The 21820-nt window shown below is 55.5% G+C and overlaps 2 protein-coding genes across 3 annotated transcripts; both read left to right on the top strand.

Moving 5' to 3' along the window:
* Nucleotides 1-147: 147 nt before the first annotated feature.
* On the top strand, nt 148-6597 carry LOC121097563 (transforming growth factor beta activator LRRC32-like). Of its 2 annotated transcripts, XM_040614682.1 has the most exons (3): nt 148-367; nt 1264-3219; nt 3334-6597. In XM_040614682.1, the coding sequence occupies exons 1-3, from the start codon at nt 248-250 to the stop codon at nt 3580-3582; spliced, it is 2325 nt and encodes a 774-aa protein (XP_040470616.1). In that variant the 5' UTR covers nt 148-247; the 3' UTR covers nt 3583-6597. The 2 variants fall into 2 exon arrangements, with proteins under 2 accessions (XP_040470616.1, XP_040470617.1); XM_040614683.1 differs by having other exon boundaries at nt 149-367; nt 1264-3427.
* Nucleotides 6598-7170: 573 nt separating this feature from the next.
* Nucleotides 7171-19276, top strand: LOC121097564 (protein Wnt-11b-like). The gene is made up of 7 exons (XM_040614684.1): nt 7171-8515; nt 14683-14848; nt 15260-15495; nt 15994-16271; nt 16936-17228; nt 18002-18247; nt 18287-19276. The coding sequence occupies exons 3-6, from the start codon at nt 15348-15350 to the stop codon at nt 18174-18176; spliced, it is 894 nt and encodes a 297-aa protein (XP_040470618.1). The 5' UTR covers nt 7171-8515; nt 14683-14848; nt 15260-15347; the 3' UTR covers nt 18177-18247; nt 18287-19276.
* The last annotated feature ends 2544 nt before the right edge of the window (nt 19277-21820 follow it).

The raw sequence follows: 21820 nt of genomic DNA, 5'->3' as shown, positions 1-21820 counted from the left end.
GCCCATCACCTGAGTGCTGGTGCAGCCCTGCCTCCTCCCCGTCCCACCATGTGCCTTCCTTGTGGCTTTCTGCACTGTTTTTCCCCCTCTGTAATCTTATGTCTTTCTTTTCCCACTTCCGTAGCTACGAACACCCACATGCGTTATCTCCTTCCCCTGTCCCATCCTGAAGGCTATTTATACAGAGCCCAGCTTGCCGGAGAGTGCTGCAGGAGCGGAACAGGGCTGGCAGCACCCACAGCCCAACATGCTCTTGTTGGAACACCTGCTGGCTGGACGAGGCTGCTTGCTGCTCTGGCTGCTCCTGTCTGTGCTCAGAGCCCAGCCTAGCGAGGAGGCGAGGCCCAGTTCCATGCCATGCCAGCAGGTAGGGCTGCGTTCTGAGGAGCCTCCGGGCTGGGCTGGCCCCACCAGCATCACTGGGTCTAAGCGGGGCTGCAAGCATCCCTCTGCGCAGCACAGCGTGTGTCCCCTTCGCATGGCTCTCCCCTCCCTCCAGCTTCCATCTCTTTAACCTTCCCAGCCTTGTCTCTCCTTTCTCCAAACCGGTCTCCCACTAGCTGGTCCCCAGCACCTACCTGCTCCAACATCCCATGCAGGTGGCACCTTCTAGCGGTCCCTGCCACTGGGGTGTCAGCTCGAGATGCTTGCTCAGAGGCAGGATGGAGTGCAGGGTTCCGCAGGGATTCAGACAGCTGCCACGGATGTTAGCGAGGCAGTCAGGAGCCTGGATGTGCTGGTTTCTGTGTCACACACACACACACGGCTCCATGTCAAGGCTCCCAACTCCAAACTGGCAGAGGTAACAAGTCTGGAGGGAGCGGGAAGGTGGAGCCCAAAAGGACGGTGCCTTTCCTGTGCCCAGACAGGACAGGGATGCTCCGGAGCAGTTCCTGGGCTGTCCCAGTGCTGGGTTTGCCCCACCAGCCTGATGCACCTCTAGTGCTTACACTAGCTTTTTGCCCATCTTCCTTGCTGGGACGCATGGGAGGACAGCCTGTGGGGCCAGAGGCTGAGCCTTCTCCTTGCACCGTCAGAAACAACTCCACAGTGTCTTGGAAAGCCCAGCTTAACCCTGGGGACGAGCTTCTTGTCTCTGAGCAGTGGCTTTAGGTGGTCTGGCCTCTTTCCATCCCAGGCTTGGGAAAGGGGAGCAATGCTCCCTTCCGCATTGCTCCTGACCCTCTTGGACAGCAGCTGGCGTGGCTAGAGCTGTGGTTTGTAGACCCTCTTGTGCTGACAGCTTCTCCTGTCTCTCTGTAGAGCCCCATGAAGGTGTCTTGCAAAGGAGTTGGCCTGCGCAAGTTTCCAAAGGAGCTTGGCCAAGGAGTTAAGCACCTTGAGCTCTCCAACAACTTCATTCAAAACCTGTCGGGCAGCTACCTGCCAGGGTTTGGGCAGCTTGAGTACCTGGACATGTGCTTCAACCAGCTGGAAGCCGTGTCAGCCACGACCCTAGCTCAGCTGTCCCAGCTGCGCTCCCTCCTCCTGGGATCGAACCACCTGGACCGCAATTACCGCGCTAACGGGCGAGCCTTTCGACTGCTCAGGGGTATAGAGGTCCTGGACCTGTCGGCAAATAACCTGGAGAGCCACATGGCAGGCTGGTACATCAGCAACCTCACCAGGCTGAGGATGCTGGATCTCTCCAGGAACAAGATGACCAGGCTGCCAGTGGGGATCTTCTGGAGCACGCCACAGCTGCGCGAGCTAAATCTCAGCAACAACTACATCATGGAAATCGAGGAGGGAGCTTTTGAGGCTCTGGAATTGCTGGAGGTGGTGAACTTGGCTTTGAATTCCCTCCACTGTATCTCTGGCTTCAGCCTCACACAGCTGCGAGTTTTAAATCTCAGCCACAATGCCCTGGAGCTCTTCATCTCGGAGGAGGGAGCGGAGCCCTACCTGCTTCAAGTGCTTGACTTGAGCCATAACAGACTCCTCTATTTTCCAGAGCTCCCCAAAGCCCATTATCTCACACACTTAAACCTCTCCAACAACCTTATTGCTTCCCTGCTCCCAGGCTCACGCCATCCGGAGGAGTTTGTACCGCGCTACACGGAGATGGCGAGGTTTAATAGGACCTTGCATACCACAGCTGGTCTGACACATGTAGCTGACTTGGATCTCAGCAATAACCGGCTGCAGCTGTTCCCATTTACCTTCTTCCACAGCCTGGGCTCTCTGCACAGCCTCAGCCTGGCTATGAACTGTCTCCAGGATGTAGCCAGGGAGCCGCTCACCGGTGGCACAGAGCCCAGTGACCGCTCGCCCACGCCGCTGGAGCGTGCCACCCTCTCTGTGCACTCACTGGACCTCCACAGCAATGCCATCTGCGTGCTGCCGCGCTGGTTTTTTGATTATCTGCCTCAGCTGGAAACAATCGATCTGGGCTCCAACAGCCTCCAGCCTTGTGAGAGCCCGGGGAGTGATCGGGGAGGGAATTCGGGAGAGGGCTCTCCCGTGCCAGCCCCAGGAGGCACCTGCACCCCCTTCTACAATGTCCCTCACTTGAAGCATCTGAGCCTTTGCAAGAACAACATCGCCAGGCTGCAGCCCTACGCCTTCAACCGGACGTCACTGCTCTCCCTAGACCTGTCCGGGAACAAGGACTTGGTCATGCCTAAGGAAGCCCTGGGGGGGTTGGAGTTCTCCCTGCAGAAACTCTCTCTGAGGGGTAACCAGATGGACAACAGCAAGGCAGAGTTCCCCTGCCTGGACACGCTCAAAGTTTTGGACCTCTCAGGCAACAATTTGAGCCTTTTGCCCACAGGTCTTTTCTGCTGCCCGCTGGAAAGCCTGAACATCCGCAATAACAACCTGCTGACGTTGGAAAAGCCAGCGCTCGTCAGCTGGTCCCACAGCCTGAAGGACGTGTCCGTCGCTGGAAACCCCTTCAGCTGCTGCTCGCTGGCCTGGCTGGACACGCTGCGGGCCGCTGGTGTGGGTGTGCGGGACCTGGACGAAGCCCTCTGTGCCTACCGGGACCAGAGCAGGAACTTCTCAGCCAAGATAACCAGCAGTCCTCGGTGGCTTTGCCCACCTCCCAAGGACACCACCTCGCTGGCTCCATTCGTGGTCGTGATGAGCCTTTTCTTTCTCAGCTTCGGGGCTTGCTGCCTCCTGAAGAAAGGGCAGAAGGTGCCGGAGTGTGCGGGACTCCAGAGCAACAGGGTGGGGGTCTTCCCCCCCCATCCCAAAATTGCAGAGCCAGCCCAGGTGAGGCCAGAAGATAGTGTCACCAAAGTGTAGCCCAACCCTGGGGAGCAGGAACTGTAGCAATCGCTCAGAACTCTAATTATTATTAATAATATTAATATTATTGTATTTTAGGTCTCCTCCCCTCACCAGCATCCTGCGTGTTTTGCAAACCAAATAAAGGGAGTGTGGTTGGTGCTGAGCTCTGGGCTGGGCAGAGGTGGTCTCTGGGCCACCTCTCCTTCTCCAGAAGGATGGTACCCCCATCTGCTCTGTTCCCTACAAGATGTTAAATGTGCTATAAGCACTCGTGGGTGGGTTTTCTGCCCTGCCATCACACGTTCTCATCACCCGGGGCAAGAAACCAAGGCTGGGGCTGGTTGAATTGATCTGCCCCACGCTGAACCCATCATGCTCTCCTTGTGGGAAGGGAATTGTCTCCACTGGTGCTACCTCAGCGTTTGTTTCACAGCTTTCCCAGCAGCCCCTCTCTGCCTTTTAAGCAGATGTAATTCCTTGCTAAGCGCCTGCTCCAGTTCCCAAAGCACTCGCCAGCCTGGTGGGGGGTGGGCAGTGGCAGGGAGCGGTGCCTGCTGGTGGCTGGAGCGGTGGTGGGTCACGGTGCCGGGATGAGGAGGGGGTTCTGCAGGATCCTACCCACCTCCTTTCTGCCCTTTCCTGGCAAGCTGTCATCTGACCAGAGCGGTGGAGTTGGCAGGGCTGAAAATGACCCCAGGCACTGCTGTGGAGGAGATCTGCCCTGGCCTCACCCACTGCGCAGCGAGAACGAGAGACGCAGTCCTGCGTGTCCCTGGCTGATGCTGGGTCACCGGCTCTTTGCGGTGGGTGCACAGCATTCCCACCGGCAGCGTCTGGACTCCCACATCGCTGGTGGCAGGGGCAGCTCGGTCTCCATCGCAGGGGTAAGTGCTGGCAGGGCCTTGGTCCTTGGTGCATCTGGCACCCTCTGAGCATCTACAGGGGGGCTAGGAGCCCAGCTAGGGAGGGCGGCAGGAGAGGGTGCTGAGCGGGACGGTGAGCTGCAGCCGTGATGCGGGATGGCTGTTGGCATGATGTGATGCTCCTGGTGCGCACAAACAGCCAGCTGTCTGTCCTGGCTGTGAGGTGTCCAGCAGAATGATGCTGCACCCCCCCAGGACAGCAGCCAGGTGCCTGACAAGCACCTGAAGGCTGGGGCTGGCTCTGGGGAAGGGTAAAAACACGGCTGTGATGAAACCTTTTATGTTTCACATCTCTTTGCTTCCACCTTGAAAGCCCCCAGCTGGCCCAGGCCACCTACTTGTCCACACCTGTTGGGCTAGAGGCTGAGAGCAAAAGGGCTTGGAAGTCACTTAAAATCCCAATTACTTAACTTTTTTTTTTCTTCCCCCTTTCAAGCTTATCGTGGTTTTATTATGAAGCAAAGGGCATTTTTGCTGTAAAACATATGCCTTCCCCATGCTGCCTGTATTGCTGCTGGGGCTGCAGCTTCCTGGCCTTTGATGGGCATCCAGCTCCCGAGGGACCCCCAGTGCCTTTGATGGCCCCAGTTTCCATTCCCGCCTCAGTTTCCCTTTGATCTGGCACTCTGCGCCTTGTCACCACGAGCAATCAGCCATGCTGGTGCCTGGGGCATCACGGGGGAGCCTGGCGCTGTGTGTCACCACCCTGCAGAGTCCTTAGGGATGTGCAGGCAGCCATTGCCGCTGGTAAAAACCCAGCCTCCTGCTCAAGGGTGGCTTTTTGCTATATCTCCGCTTCCACACACACTCTTCCCCTTTTTGCTCCTCCTCCTGTGTCCCTCTGGTTTGCCAAAATCCCAGTGCATGCCGGCCACCCTCCCACCACCACTGCAAGCCCTCGTCCTCTGTCATGCTGGTGCTCCCTGGCTCCATCCCCTGCTCCAGCGCAGGTCCCAGCCGATGTCCCTAAGGAAACACAGCCAGCTGGGCTGGGGCATGGAGTGCAGCGTGCCAGGAGCTGTGTGCCCACTTTGGTCCCTTCTGCGCTTATCCTCAGCAGGGTGCCCTGGTCTCGGGTGGCACCTGAGCTCCCTGGGCAGGGACGTGATTTCCCGCATGCCCATGAAGCACCACAACAGCAGGTGGGTAAATTCAGCTTCGGTGAGTCCCTAAAGCTGTGCCAGCCCCCTTCCCCAGCCCAGGTGCTTGGTGACATTACAGGGACACTCTTCGGGGCCACCCAGCCAGAGCCCAAAATGCTGCTGTTGCCTTGGGTGGGTGTTTCTGGTACATTTTGAGTGGCCTCTGTTCCTCATTTAAACCCCCTCCCAGGCTGTACTTTCCACGCATGTCGCAGTAAGATGTCCTGCCCTTTGTGCTCCCCCTTCCCCAGCTTCCACCAGCATCCTCCTCGCACTGGGCTTGCAGAGGGCTGGAGCCAGGTGACGGGCAGGGACACTGCATACCGCCGGGTGCTTGGGGACGCTGTGTGCCTGGGTGCTCGGTCAGTCAGTGCCAGGCGCTGGCCCCAGCTTCCCCAGTGCTCCCGAGCCGTGTTTATCCAGTGCTGCTGACGCAGGCTGTGTCACGTCCTCACGGGCCAGCAGCAGCTGGTGGTTGACCTGTGCGGAGATGGTGGCACTTGGGGACAGCGGGCTGCTGGTGCCTACGTTTTCTCCAGGGATTAGAGCATCTGCTAAAGAATGTACTAAAATTAGGAGAAAGGGTCCTGTTACTGGTTTTGCCCTGCAGGGAAGGCTCCCAAAAACACATAAAGCTTAAGGTAAGAGGGGTGGAGGAGAGAAGCTGGCCTTGCCGAGGGACAGGGAGCCTGCCGGAGCCCGGTGGAGAGGGGGGTAAGCTTTAAAAAAAGACAAGAAAGCCTGGAGAACCCCCGAGGTCCAAGAAGGGTAGCTAAGGCAGGGAAACTGAGCCAGGGAAATGGCATGTCAACTTATCATCTTTATTGGTGTTCATGCGCTTTCCCGATCCAAAGAAAAACAGGATTCCAGGCTGTGGTCTCATGGGTACTGCAAGAGCTGAACCTGCCCCAGCGCGAGGGCAATGCCCCCTTCCCCCAGCGACTGGACAAGTGACGTGCCAGGAGCAGGGCACGAGGTGAGCCCCCGGGGCTTGGGCTGGCACAGGGGATGGTGAGGTGTGACCGGGCTGGCCAGACCTGCCCCTTGCGATCCGCACCGGTGTCAGCAGGAACCAGCACGAGTCACCCATGAGGTGAGAGGGACCCGGCGGCCGCACTGGCTGGTGTTCACAGGAGGGGTATGTTCTGGGTTCTTCATTGCTCCTCCACCTGAGCTTCCCACAGTTCAGGGGAAGCGGTCCCCTCCAGGGACCTCAAGCTTTTTCTAGATCAAAAATGAGAATAAAAGATCTGTAGAATATTGAAGTTTAAACAAATAAAGTGACAATGCCAAAAGTGTTGCATTTTTCATGTTAAGCTGTAAAGTAGTAGGAGTAGAATTTTGTTCTTAAAAAAAAGCAGTGGTGGTTAACATATTGTGACCATTTACAAATTTTCTAGAAAACTAGTTGAGAAATCCAGCAAAACTCATTCTTTCCAGTGGAAAGCCTTCACATTTCACTGGATCTGCATTTTCAAAGAAAAATAGATTTTATCAAAAATTTCCAACTAGCTGTTCTGCTAACTCATGCGGAAATTACCTCGTCTGCAACTAACTTGCAATTAAAGCACACTTCCCTCCCCCCCCCCCCCCCCCCTTTTTCCCTTTTTCTCCATGGAGATGAGAGCCAGAGCTTCCCCTGCTTCGAGAGGTGAAGAATTTCCTGGTTGCTGGCTGGCTGATACCAGTTCCCTGCCTGGCAGAGCAGGGAGAGTACTCCTCATCCTCATGTTCGGACGGAGCACAGGTCAGCCTAAATGTCCCCAGCTCTGGGACAAGACAATGCAACATAATGTCCTTTAGGCTATTGCAAGGCATGAAACCGCTGCAGCAGAGAATGCCGTTTTCCTCCCTCTGCCCAGCAGCTCCTGCCCGGGGTTTCACCTGATGAAAGAGCTCAGGTACATCCACTTCCATGCAGACAGCAGCAGAATGGCTGCTGGAGGCATCACGAAGGTATCGCATCTTTTATTTTTTGCTGATGTTGCTGCAACGTGTTCCCAAATGCAGCTGATCTCATAAACCAGTGTCCTCTTACCATAGCCTGGCTCCCTGCGGCAGGATGCCTTTTACGTGCTCTCAGCTAACGCAGCTTTGCTCTGTGGCTTTGGGATGGGACAGTAGGCTGGTGGCAGTGGCTCATCCCCATGTGTCACCTCCAGGACATGAGCCCATGTGTCCCTCCCATTCGTCGGGCTGTGCCGCCACTGCTTTCCATTATCACTCACTGTCACAGCCTCTTCTGCGTGACTCAACAAAACTCCCCTGGCAGCTATTTCTAGCCTAGTTAGTGAGGTCGGGCGTGTTATTCATGACACTTTCTTCCTCTCTGGTGGGGCTCCAGCCAGGCTGGGACCTGCCACTGGCTCTCCAGCACACAGACCTTCAGCCAGAGGAGACTCTGGCAGGGGGCAGATGGGGAACGCAGCCCCCAGCACCTCCTCTGCCTTGCAAAGTCCTGTACTGCCTTCTGCAGCATCCTTGCCTGGGTTGTCCTGAGGTTTGTGGGGGGAGCGCAGATGCTGACACATGTTCTGCAGCTGGATCCCCCAACCCAGCTGTCCCCAGGCCCTGGGGACAGGATGTGCTGCAGAGCTTGCTCTGAGCTGCCTTGGTGTGTGCTGCCCGCAATGGGTCACTGCCACACTAGCACACGAGGTGTCACCAGGTGCTCTGTCTCCTTACAGTTGGAACCCCCAGGCAGGTGCAGCCCCACGGTCCCTGGTCGCAGCTTTGGGGCACTGGAAGGCCACGGGGCCAGATGAAGCATCGTGTGTAAGCGGTTCTGGAGGAGATAGGCTGGCAGGAGCTGGTCCCCACCACCCCAGCCTGCTTCTCAGTATCCATCCTGTGGTGAGGTCACAGACTCCACACTACATCAGAAAGAGGAAGGAGGACGGTTTCGCTAAAGGAAAGCAGCTCTCTGCAGCAAGACAGTCTCCTACCACCCAGGGAGACCCTCACCAGCATCCCCAGCCTCCGGAGGGGATGGGATGCTCCCTGGCACCCCCCTGCAGCAGGGATCTCGTCCACAACCTGTGGGATGTGGCAAGAGCTGGCCAGGGAGCACAACCTGTCTCCTCGCCAAGACGTCAGTGCTACATGACAGTGTGCCATCACCACCTGCGTCACCACAACCTGGCGCTGTCATCATAACCAGGTGCTTTCACAGCCTCCCAGGCCAAAGGATGTGGCTCTTCATGCGGTTGCTCGGTAGGTGAGCGTGGGCTGGGGAGCTTGAGGGGAGTCACCAGGGGCTTGAGGGGACGTGGGGCACTTTGATGGCAGGGGAGCTCTTGGAAGGTCCTCATACAAAGCTGCCTCTCCTGAGCCTGGAAGACAAAAGCCATTGCAAGCTGGGATGGTGCATGGGGAGGGGTCCCCATGTGCTTACGCAGGTCACAAACCATTCATGGGCATTTGCTTTGGCCCCTGTCCAAGTCCCAGGGGTGGAGGACATGAACCTTTGGCCATCCAGGACAACTATTTGATGTTCTTCCGCTAATTAGCTTAATCCCAGGAGCAAGCTCTGTGCGCAGGCAAGCCCCGACCCAGCAACAGGTCTTCTCCTTGCCCACCTGTGAGCTCCTCCTTGAGCCTTCCCCTCCTGGCTGTGCCCCCAAGGCAGCCAGCACCAAGCAGGCAGGTGCGGGGGTGACATTTTCCAATGTTCCTCCCTGCTCCCCACTGGTCTTTCCCTCTGCTTAGCACCTGCAGGTGAAGCCCCAGCACTTTCTCCCCACAGTGGCTCTCCATCACGAGCAGGCTGGGGAAGGGAAGCCTTTCTCCCGGGCTGGGAATCCCCTCCTGCTCTCCTCCTTCCCCAAGAGAGAGACATGGAAGGGGAAGGAGTATTTTTAGCACTTACCCTAGAGTTGTTCCACAGATGGAGCTAAGAGGAGGAATTGACATCAAACGTAGGACTACTTTTGCTTTAAAAGGAAGCCTTTTTTGTGTGTGTCCTACTACTTAGTCATTGTAAAAATTTTCTGTGAAGAGGGGTTGGTAAAAATCACCTTTCATCAGAGGCAGCAGGCTTGAGCAGGAGGCTGACATCAGAAATCACTGGACACCGTTCCCTATGCTGGCACTGGCTTGCCATGCCCTGGCCCCGCTCCCACAGGGACCTTGCATCCCAAGGAATGGGAGAGGGTGGTGCGTAGCCTCTCCGGTCACAGCTCCCAGCACCTGCAAGATGCCTCCACCTGCCAGACCGCCCTCGCACACCTCCTCTCTGCATTCCTGCTCTCCGGCAGCTTTTCCTGACCCTTGTCCACAGCTTCCCCTGAACCCCTTGGAACCCAGATGCTCTTGCTTTCCCATCTGCCATCCAACCCCAGTATGAACTGGCTGTGGCAACCCATCTGAGGTCCTCCAGGTCCCAGAATAAGACGCCATCCACATCTTGAGGAGCTTTCCTGAAAGCAATATGGTTAGTAGGGGGGAAAGTGCCTGTGAGACTTGCCAGCACCAACGCGGCAGGCAGGAGCACGGTGAAAGCAGGTTCTCCAGGGACCCGAAAGGATGGTGGTGGCCCTTAAAAGCAAAACCACTGGCCAGAAGGTGGCAACATCCCCTCTCCTTTCTGGGCCTCACACTGCACAGAGCAGAGACCCGGTCAGCCCCTTGTGCAAGGGATGGGTCCATTCTGGTCTGGAAGCTCTAAGCGCACTCAGACCAGCCTTTGGAGCGAGCAGCTTGGGCAATGGCAGGGCAACGCTCCACGTCCCACCCGGGTGGTCGGGCATCCCTGCTGTCCGTCTCCTGAAGCTCAGCCTGTACCAGCCGCAGTGGGTGCTGGGGCTGTGCGTGCCGCTGCACCACGGCCAGCAGGGAAGAGGGTGTTCTGGTGGGGGGCTCTGGGGAGGACCAGGGCCAGGAACCAGTGTATGCTGTGGCCACCCAGCTGGAAAGCAGCTTTGCCTAGGTAGCAAGCCCAGACCTTCCTCCCCCTCCACCTGCACAGAGGTGGGCTTGCACTTTGCCCACCTTTGTGTCTCAGGAGAGATTAGGGGACTGCTGACCCTCCTGACCCTCTTGTCTGAAATCCTCTGTTGCTGGGTCTAGTTGTGCTGATGGTCACTTTTTCTTGGGCCGTGTGGGCAGCTGATGAGATAACGTTAGAAATCACCCCAGAAGGATTAGCATCTCCGACAGAGCCTGCAGTCCCACCGAGACCTCCTCATCCCTCAGCAGAGATGTGGCGCTGGGACACTTTGGAGCAACAACCAGGAAAGCAGCTCGTCCTGGCAGGCTGGATGCAGGACACCTGCCACAGAGGAGTCCAGGGCACAGTGACTGTAACTGGGAAGGACTGGAAGCCACTGGAGGTCTTGCATCCTTCTGGCTGGAGTCTGAAGAAGGAGGTGTCTGGTTAGATGTGCCCAGTGCATGGGATTGCTTTTGCTTGGCAATTCCTGCCTTCGCTGCCCTCCCTCTGCCCACTGAGCACATGATGCCCAAAAAAGTACCCAGACACCTCCCAACACTGACAAAGGCAGCTTTTCCTGGTCAGAAAATTCCTAATCCCTTCAGAAGCTGTTCAGATTTCCCCGCAATGTCCCCCTCAGGGCCCAAGGCATTTCCCCATTCCCCAAGGCTGAAAGGGGAACTTACAGAGAATATTTCATAACATCAAAATCCTCGGGTTAATTGAAAGGAGCGCTTAGGCTAGCACAAGGGAGAAGTGCGGACACCGTATCTGATTTTGTGTCGAGGTAAGAGAAGGATCTGCAAAAGCCGTGATCGGGAAGGTGGGATGTCAAAGAAATACCAGGGACTTCCACAGCACAGTGAGTGCCAGCAGGACTCAACCGGCTCAAGGAAGGTGAGAGCTGAACTACGTCGCTGTGGTGAGACCAGTCTCACTTGGGTCTTTCACCGAAGACAATGAGTAACTTCACGGCGAAGGAGCCCAGCTTTACGCCAGGCCCTCGGGAGTCTCGCAGCACCAAGCTGCCAGTCACGTGGCAGAGCCCCAGGCACCCAAGGGTGCTGTCACCCCGTCCCACACCGCACCAGCATCTGGCCCCAACAGCAGGTGCTGCTTCGTGGGGCTTTTCTTCCTCCACCCTTGGGATCCTGTGATGTGTATAGGCAAAATCCACCATGCCAGGGACTTAACAAGGACTATCTCTTACGAGAGAGCCCTCGGTAGAAGCAGACCAGGTTCACAGATCAGGTTTGTCTCTGCCACGTGCCACCTGGGGTGGAGGCTGGAGAGAGTTTGATCTTACACAGGACGGCAGGACTCGGGTACCACTGGAGCAAAACAAACAGCGGCTTTCTTAAATAGCTAAGGTGCTGGAGGAGACTTTGGGCTGATGACGGAGCAGCTGGGTCAGGCTGAAGATACAGGGACTTGCAGATAACTGAGGAAATGGTCTCCTGTCCTACAGTGCTGGTCAGTTCTGGCCCTTGGGGGGTGCACTGAGGTTGTCTCAAAGCTCAGGGACTGGGGTGGGCAGTGGGTCTTTCCAGCAAACCATACGGGACGTGAGCTGAGCAGTGGTGAAACCCTTCACAGTCAGCTCTGCCTGGCTCTTTCTGTACAGCACGATGCAGCTCTAACCCTTTGCACGCACTTGTGCCTCAAACCCGTTTGTGGGTTTTGTCACGGGTACTCTGAGGCCAAGTGAGTTCTCCGAGAGAGAGTCATTTCATGGGGATCACTTAATGGTGACATAAAAAAAAGTAAATTGTATTCTGGAAAGAGTCAGGGTGCTTGAACCGCGTCTGGGACCATAAGGAAGCCTAGGAAGTGGAAGATGCTCTAAGGGCTCCCCAGGGTGGATGCCCTGTAGATGGATGAAATCTGCCCAGATGCCTGCGCTCGGCCTCCCTGGGGAGCTCCCTGGGGAGCACAAACTGTGCTAGCTAGGGTCTGACTTGCCCTTACATCTTCCTTCGTGGGGCAGTATCCAGGGCTGGAGAGGGCAGCAGTCGGGCAGGACCTGCCCTGATGTCCCACAGGTGCTGGAGGACTCTGTTGTACTTGCTGCTTGGTCTGCAGTGGTTGGGAGCAGCACGTGCTATAGGACTGGGCATGCTCCTTGCTACCTTATCCCATAAAAACAGGCAGGCTCTTGTTATTCTAACCAGCTTTGCCCTCATTTTGGGGACTGAAACCAAAACGCAGGATTTAGTGTTTAGGGAATATAGACTTGGCTTATCCCTTGTCCTCTCCAACAGAGACTCTGCTTTCTGCAGCCGGGAAAGCATTTCACACCCTGAAATACTCGGGTCAATTTTCTAAGTACCGACTGCAGTGAGAAAAGGCCCCTGTTGCCCCAGACCAGCGAGTCCCAGCCCAACAGTGCCAGTGTTCAGCCAGTGGCATTGCAGCCAGTGGGACGTCCAGAGCTGGACAGGCTTCCTGCTGAAGCCACTCCAAAGCAGAAATGGTGGTTGCTGGCCTCCACATGCCCCCTGCAGAGACATCCAAGCTGTGCGCCCCGACAAGCCGCTCAGCAAATTTGCTTTTATCCTGTACCTTTCCTCTTCCTGCTGAAAAATCATTCCTCAGCTGACAAGAGCTTGCTGTAACTTTGGAGCCTTTTGGTGTCAGCCCACAGGCATGAGGGAGAAGAAGATTAATGGGATCAGAGCCAGCCAATTCCAGGGACTGAACACAGCGTCTCTTTGCTTTTCTCTCTGCCCTTTAATTAAGCCCCTTGTAACTCTGCTTGGGATTTGGGAGTGACCTCGGTGCTTTCCCAGCAGGACCCTTCCTCATGGGCCATTGCTCTGGCACAATGCACCTTGTGGCCTTTTCATCCCACGGGAGTAGTGTGGGAAGGTCATCAATTCAAGCTGCGTGTCCTAGTTTTAGTGCACATGATAGCAAGTCAAAGGGAGGTCATGAGGGGCTGCTAACCAGCCACCCAGTTTTGTCCTTTAAAGGGAAAGCACCTGCCAGTGAGAAGGGAAGTTGCACAGCGAGGGAGAAAGTGAAAGCCCAAAGTAGAGGTCTTCAACTTGTGGCTGTTACCAAAAGAAGCTGGTGTCAGCTGGACTTGTCTCTCAAATGTCACCTCCCACAGTGGGAAAATATCAGCCTACCTGGTCCCTGAAGGTCTTCACAGCAGCAAGGCTGCACTTGTGCTTTTCTGCTCAGGGAGGGGAAAGATTCAGAAAAGCACACCTTGTGACAAGCATGTGCAAGCCATGGAAATGTCACACCAAACTCGCTCCTGGCCAGGCAGATGCCGTTTTCCTGGCTGCATCATTTCTGTCAGCTGTAATCTGGTCCCTGCAATGACAAGGGCACTTCTGCAGGTGACACCCATGCCCAGTGCTGGCCCATGGACATGCACACATCAGCTTGCCCACAGCACTGGGCAAACTCCCCTTTGGGCTGTCTGTGAGACAGCCAGTGGACTTTAAGCTCCTTTTCTTGGCCTGGAGAGGCAAATTGCTGTGGAAGCTGGTTACGCTGCTTTCAGGAGCCTGGAATTAGCGGTACCCATCAAAGCATTAGTCCTGACGCAGAAAGCCCAACAACAGAGGTAAAGCGAAGCCCTTTAGCTGTCCCTCCTGCCCCTATGCACTTTGGGGTACTGAAGGCAACAGACAGCCCAATGCCAACTACAGACTGGGGTTTGAAGCGCTGACAAGCTAAAGACAGCCCCACGCTGAGTTAGATCCTGCTCTGACCACATGTCTTCTAATGGGCGCGTTCAGTTTTAGGGCTGTTTCTCAAGTTTGCATGGGCAGGGCTGTGGAACAGGGTGCGGCAGAGGGAGTCCCTGCACTGCAGCCCAGCACCTTCCTGCAGCAGGGAGAGGTTGCTTTAACCCAATTGCTTTGGAATGAGCTTGTGGGCTACGTGCTGAGAGCCCTTCTACATGTCCCCTTTCTGCTCACCCTCTTCCTCCGCAGTTACGAAACCTGCTAGCAGATGCCAATGCCCCAGCTGAGGATGGGGCAGTAAAATGGTTTGTCTGTAAGAAAAGGGGCTGGGGCTGAAGCTGTGAAGTTGTGTCTAGGGGCAGGATTTCCTCACATTCAATCAGGTTCAGTCCCAGCACAGCCTTTGGCTGGGTCCTCTCCAGGCTGAAGACACCAGTGCCCACACCCTTGATTGACACATATACATCTGGAGTTTTGGTTATTGCAGCATCCTGGCTGTTCTCATGGGGCTCTGGAGACAAGAGGAGGCAGGCAGCTGAGACTTTCACTCTTTCTGGGTCAGAGAAATTGTGTTGCTCAAAGCTTCTTGCAAAGAAAATAAGAAAAAAGCCAGAAATTACTACCAGCCTATGTCAACCCCTTCTGTCCTTTACTAATGTCCCCCTCTCTTTCTGATTCCTGCCAGCCAGTTACAGGCATGTTTTTACATCCTGAGCAAAGACACATGTATCTGCTTTGTGATCCGACAGCTCTCCTGCAGATGCCAGAGGTGGAGAATGCCATGGCTCTGGTCTCTACGCCTTGCCAGGGCGTGAAGGGGTATGCAGCATCCGAGCACTTAGTGGGGTGACGTGCCAGACCTGATGCCCCGCAGCTCCCCACCCTTCAGCCGGTCATCTCTTCATCAGTTCCCAGGTGCTGTTTCAGGGATGGTCGCTGCTGCTAACAGCTGTACCTCCCTCCACCCCCCCACTGCCCTAACCCGCTGTGAATGGCACCGAAACTGCCTTTGTTCCCCTCCCCGGGGGGGGGGGGGGGGGGGGGGGGGGAGGACAGGACAGGACCGCCCGCGGCTATAAAAGGGGGCGGCAGCGCAGAGCAGCCCCAGCCCTGGTCCTGGTCCCAGCCCGGGTCATGGGTCACCCCACGGCCGCTGCCGTGCTGCTCTGCCATCTGGGGCTCTCCACGGCCATCCAGTGGCTGTGAGTAGTGGGATGCGCCCCACCTCCCCCGGTGCCCCCTTCGGCGGCTCCCTCTCCCCGGTTGGGTCCCCAGAGGGATGCCCGTGCTCCCCCCACCCTGCTGACACCCACCCTCTCCCCACAGCGGGCTGACGGAGAGCAGTAGCGGGGTGGCCTGGAATGAAAGCCACCACTGCCGGCTGCTGGCTGGGCTGGTGCCCGACCAGTTCCAGATGTGCCGCAGGAACCTGGAGGTCATGCACAGCATCGTCCGGGCTGCCCGCCGGACCAAGAGCGTCTGCCAGAAGACCTTCGCAGACATGAGGTGGAACTGCTCCTCCATCCAGCATGCCCCCAGCTTCGGCCCTGACCTGCTGAAAGGTAAAGGATGCTTTGTCTGCTGTGTTCATGCTCCTCTTTCTGCCCCACACAGCTTTCCAGGCCGCCTGGCAGCGCTTTTAACGTGCAGTCCTGCTGTTCAGCTGATGGGCGTTAACTTTGCCTTAGGTATATATTTTGGGGAAAACCTGCTGCCATTACACTGGAATTAGCAGTACACATCAAAGCATTAGTCCTGATCCGGAAAGCCTAGCAGTGTTAAACCTGTAGTAACTGTCATTTCAAACAAAAACAGCTGCTAGAGGCTCCAAAAAAGGCGGGGGGGGGGGGGGGGGGGGGTGGGGAAGTGGTGGGGGACACAGGCTGTATACTGACAGTATAACATAATGGGTGGCACAGGCTAAAAATATATGCAAGAAAAACACTGGGCCTTGGTTTTATCCTGCCGCAAGAAAAAAAAACCTCATTTACATTGTGAGATCTTTGAGAGGAGTGTTTGGCTGGGCAGGGAGGAAGGACATCTCCCCCTCTTCTTCCCAGGAACCAGGGAATCCGCCTTTGTCTACGCCCTGGCTGCCGCTGCCGTCACACACTCCATCGCCCAAGCCTGCAGCTCAGGAGAGCTCCCTCTCTGCTCCTGCGGCTCTGTCCCCTCCGAGGTCCCCGGGCTGGACTTCAGATGGGGTGGCTGTGGGGACAACCTGCACTACGGCCTCCAGCTTGGCTCCGCTTTTGCTGACAGTCCTTTAAAATCCAGCAAGTTGGGGACACAAGCGCTCAAGGCCATGAATCTGCATAACAACGTGGTGGGCAGGCAGGTGGGTATGGTGCCCACCAGGGACTGCTGGTGCCCAGCACACCTACAGCAGCCTGGGGGGCAGAGGTGCCTAATGTGAGGGGGTAGGCTCTGGCCGGGCTACTGGGATGCTGTGCTTAAGGTCAGGAGGCCACTAAACGGTTAAAATGGAGTTACGTGTGTTTGCAGAGGCATCCCCCACTGCTACCCACCTCCCAAACATCCCTGCACCCTTTCCACAACAAGCACAAGATATTTATCACTTCACACCAGCGCTTCCAGCACTTCTTTCTGCCCCTCTGACGGGAAGCAGGGGCCCATCCTGGCCCTCTCCAGCTGGGCACCCCAGCCCTGCAGAGAAGTGGGTGTGGGTGTGCTTTTTGTGCTTTCACGCACTCACTTCCCCAGGTGAGGATGTGGCCATTCTGCACTCTGTTGGCTGGAGAGGCCACCAGCCCCACTGCAAGCTCCAGCAGGGAGTTCCCCAAGTATCAGGTTCTTATCATAAGGGGAATGGAGCAGGGCTGAGTCCTCGATTGCCCCATTATATTCATTTAAAGGTGGCAGTAAGCAGCTGAGCTCTTTCATCTCTTGAAACTTCCCATGGATGCTCTTGCAAATCGATCTGTAGGGTGGATACCAGGAGAAAGCAGAAGCAAATTCATCTGTTTTCCTGTCCTCTGCAGGTGCTGAGTGACTCCCTAGATACCAAGTGTAAATGCCATGGTGTTTCAGGCTCCTGTTCGGTGAAGACCTGCTGGAAGGGACTGCCAAACCTAGATGAAATTGCCTCTGACCTCAAGTCCAAGTACCTGGCAGCCATCAGGGTGACCCACCGGCTCATAGGGCCCAGGAAGCAGCTGATACCCAAAGGAATGGATGTCAGGCCACTGAAAGAGACGGATCTAGTTTATCTCATCAGCTCTCCCGACTACTGCACACTGAATCTCCACCTGGGGTCTCTGGGGACACATGATAGGTAAGAAACTGCACTTAATATGCTGTAACTCAGCCTCTGTTTTCATGAGTGTTTGTACCACTGGATCTGAAAGCGTGCTGGTGTGGATAGGCAGTCCCCCGTCAGATGGGACACCACAGGCACTCCTGTGAAATCTTTGCTTCTTAAAGCCCCAAGGAGGGCAGGAAGGCAGATGCCATGCAGGTGTAAAGGCAGGGGAAAGCCCTTACCGAGAGTCCCTCAGCTCCACTCTCCAGGACAGGTCCATCCAGTGAGGAGTCAGAAAGGGAAATACCGCCTCTCCCTGCAAGCCTAATTAGGGTGCTGTCTGCCGGTAACCAGAACGGTTCAGCAGACCTTGGAGGCTGTGGTGCTTCCCAGATGTCTCCTTTCTGGAGCGACTGCAGGGCAGGCAGGGAGTTTTTAGAAGGATGGGGAAGCCTCCTCTGAATGCTGAGCCAGGGCTGCCTGAGGGCTGTGACGTGCAATCCCTGTTAGATCTAGCAGTAGCAGTTCCTGGTCCTAGCCATCCACCCCTCCTTCTCCCCGGGAGGGTCCTTTCCCCAGTGTGATACAGACTGAGTGTGCCCAACCTCAGCCGCTCACACGCTGCCGTAATAACACCAGCTGACATCCACGCCAGTCTGCAAGCAGACCCGTGCATCTCGCTGCCCTCTGCTATGGGCAAGTCAGCCCTGGGAGGAGGTCAGGGCAGAGAGCTGTGGTCAGCGTCACCGCCATGGGTGGGCAGGTCCATGCCCTCAGCTCCCGCTTGTGCATCCTCCTCCTGACAGGCAGTGCAACAAGACCTCCGTGGGCAGTGACAGTTGCAACCTGATGTGCTGTGGCCGCGGCTACAACACCTACACGGAGGAGGTGGTGGAGAGGTGTCACTGCAAGTATCACTGGTGCTGCTACGTGATGTGCAAGAAGTGTCAGCGGAAGGTGGAGAGATACGTCTGTAAATAATGCCAGAGGCGTCACGCCAGGTGGGAGGACTCTTGCGCTGGTATCCTCTGGGGCACAGCTGGAGACAGAACATCATCTGGTATCCTCTGGGGCACAGCTGGAGACAGAACATCATCGCAAGGGATGCGCCGACCTCCGGCAAGAAGGGGGCTATGCGGGAAGCCTGGACCCTCGCATTACCACAGAAGACCTCAAACTGAGAGATGCCGGGAAGCCTAAGACCGGAGGCCGACCTCTGCTCCATCTCTCCAGAGCAGGACAAAGGGCTGCCCTCCTGCAGCTGGCGGGGAGTGTCCAGCCCTCTGTCTCCAGCTGGGGACAAACCATCTATCACTCCGCATGCAGCACAGCCCCTTTTTCCCAGGGGTGAATGGGGACCCTGGGCTGCCATTGTCTCTTTGCAGGTTTCTGACAGTGGCCTGAACGCCAGGAGTGATGGATGGGAAGGGGGGTAGAGACTTGTCTGTTGGGAGAAGGCTGCAGGGAAAGAAAGCTGCTTCGGGTGAGGAGGTCATGGGCAGCTGCTCTGGGGACAGGTTTCTGCTGTGGGCTCACCCAACTCCTCAGGGGCAAACACTGGTCCAGCACCCTTTGCAACATCTGAAATGAAACCCAAGCTTGGACACAGGCAGAAGCAGTTATTGCTGCAGGAGACAGAATCATCAATCCTCCCCATGACCTGTATGGAGATTGCTGCTGCTCTCAGTGATGGTCCACGACAGCAGACAGACCTAGGGACAGGAGCGGGCCCGGAGGCTGCCGACACAGGGCAGCATGGCAAAACTGCACCTAGAAGCCTTGTATTAACAAAGCAGCCATGGCAGCAGAGTAGCTTCTGCCCTCTGGGCTAGTGTTGGAGGTGGGTGCTCGCTCAACTTGTGGCATACCCATGGCTTGTCCTTCCTGCCCCTTCTTTCAGACCACTAAGGTCTTCAGCCCAGTCCTTCCACCCCCTTAATACCAGATGTGCTGGGACTCTGGCCGGGAGGGAGGACACAAGTCCAGGACCCTAGGGAAATAAGAATGAACCTTTAGTCTCTACACTTCATGTAAGTGGGATTCTGGTGTACATTTTTAAAATAAAAAAAAATTATATCATACCTCTCTGTGGCATGTTTCCTAGGACAACCCCTTTCCCTCATGTCTTCCTCAGCTGGCCACAGAGGAAGCAAGGCTGTAAGGAGAGCATAAAGCCCAGTATCCATACCCTCACAGGCAGCAGCAGGGGACCGGTTCGGTTTTAACTCTTTCTGCTGCTCATTGGCCCAAGTTTGCCTTTAATTACAGATAATCTGTCAGCCTCAGGTGCCGTGCAGGTAAGGAAGGTTTCTATCCCCTGCTTCCTCAGGTCTCTGACCAGCCAGCAAGGAATCTGGCTTCCTGGGATTCAGGCTGGAAACAGAGGCAGTCCAGGATTATTTCTGTTCCTTTTGAATGCAGGCTGGACTAGCCAAGCGTGCATGTGTGAACAGCAAGGAGCTGGGAGCCAGGGAAGGGGGCTCTCATGGTCCCCCATTTCCCCTAGCGCAGAATCTGGCAAAGCGCTTGCATGGGATAAGAGATTCATGTTCGTGCAGTCTTTCAAGAGGAAGGATGAGAAGGCACTGAGAAGAAACCATGGCACAAAGAGGACAGGTAAACATGATGGAAATCCTAGAGCAATTTCCTGCAGCTCACACCATGACCTAGAGACTCTGGTGGCTTTGCGTGCGCCTTGGTTTATTTGTGGTTTGCATTGAATGGAGTTGGCCGCCTTCAGCCCTGAGTCCAGCTGTACAATTACTCATTTCCATATTCATTCAATCATTTTTAATAGCCTCTGCTGGGTCACGGAATCAAGTCATGAGCTTTTATTGTAAACGGTCCCCTCCACTTAATGTGCTCCAGGTTTCTCTGTTAACAATGAATAAGAGCCAAGAGTCAAAGGTGGCTTGAGACAAGCCTGGGAGCTGGAAGTTGAAATGCTCAGGGGTGAAGCATATGCTCACATAGTTAACCAAGTGAGTTAACTATCATTATCAGTTGTTAATGTGCTATTGACTTGATCTGGCTGCTGACATCTAGCCTTCCCAGAGTGACAGTAAAGCCACAGCTGCGAGGCTTCCATCACGACTGCCAAAGGCCAAAAAGCTATCTCAAGTTTTTCTTTTAAAATGCAATTAGAGGGTTAGTCACTGGCATTCCTCGGAAAAGGGAGTCTTCAGGGGCCAGGCTGCAAAATAGCTGCAGTTGCTGTGTCCAGAGCCAGGCTGAGTCCAGATGTGATGCAGGTACTTAATTAGGAGGATTGCTTAAATACCTTCCCTACAGCCACCTTGCTGTGCATCACCAGATCAGAGGGAGGTGAAACCAGGAAGGGCTGTGAACTCTGCAGAGCATTGCAAAACTAGCTGGTGAGAAAAAAAAAAAAAATAAAAAGAGAGAGAGAAAAAAAAAAAAAAGACAAAACAGGGGAAGGATCTTGTGGAGTGAGAGATTCAGCCAGGAGGGTGGGAAATGTGATTTGCATTTGGTAACTACAAACACACATAGCCTGGGGTAGAGGAGAGGAGCCACAATAGCTAGGAATGCCCTGGGGAGATGTCGTGATCCCCTCCTAGAGAGGTTCCATTTGAATTTCTGCCTCGGAAAAGGCAGGGTCAAGTGCTGAATATGCAGAGTCCTCTACTCTCCCTCCTCACATCTTCACTGCGAGCCCAACCGGGAAGAGCTGGGGAAGGACTGGAGGGGTCAATCAGTAGAGAGGACCTTGGGCTCCGTTTGTCTCCTGCAGGAAATCGGAAAGCACTGTAATTAGTTGAAGGGTGCAAAGGGTCAGGCTGGCAGGAGGGACCATTGTGGGGAGGTGACAGTTATGTGACAATGCTCTGAGTGGGAGGTGGTGTAATCTGGGCTCACACCTGGATTTACCAGGGTTGTGAGATCTGCTGGACTGGAAGGGTCTCCTAGGGACCGAGACCCAGAGCAAGGCAGTCAGCATCAGGCTATGTATCTGGAGGGAATAAACACTGCACTTGGCCCCAGGGATTGAGGAGATCCATCTGGCTGGATGCATTTTCTCTCTCTAACCCTGCTTGGACAGAAAAGCTAGCAGGAAGGTGCCAGGGGAACACAGAGCCCCATCCCCCAGACCAGACTAGCACAAGCACCCCCTGATTTAAAAAGATGGGAAAACTTGGACCCTGATATCACCCTCCGGTGGCTTCTAGCACCAGTCAGTGCAACACTGCCAAAGAAATTGGTGCAGGAAGGCTTACCTCTAACCTCTGCACCCTTGCTTCCACCCCAAACATCCCCAGCTTGGGCAGATAGCCCTTCAGGACCTGAATAAACCTGGGCAAGGCTGGTAGCAGTGTCCCTGAAACCAAGAACATCTCTGTAACAGCTGTGGCTTTTCAGCCCTTCAGACACTTCCTCACGTGTTTCTTTTGCCCCACTTTCACAATCGGTCCCCTCCAGACTGTGGTAGGCTGCTGTCATTACCCTCTGCTTCACGAGCCCTCGCCAGGCTCACTGCTAATGTGATGGATCTACCTCTTTGACTTTCCTGTCATTAGCCATTTCTCCCAATGTCTTGTGGCTTTTTGTTTATCTGTCTCTCTGGGAATGAGGCTCCCCAGAGCTGAATTCTCCATGGCCATGGC

Source organism: Falco naumanni, chromosome 14 (assembly GCF_017639655.2).
Source record: "Falco naumanni isolate bFalNau1 chromosome 14, bFalNau1.pat, whole genome shotgun sequence".
In the NCBI taxonomy this organism is placed as follows: Eukaryota; Metazoa; Chordata; class Aves; order Falconiformes; family Falconidae; genus Falco; species Falco naumanni.
The sequence above is the reverse complement of the archived record's forward strand: the minus strand, read 5'-3'. Positions and strand labels throughout refer to the sequence as shown.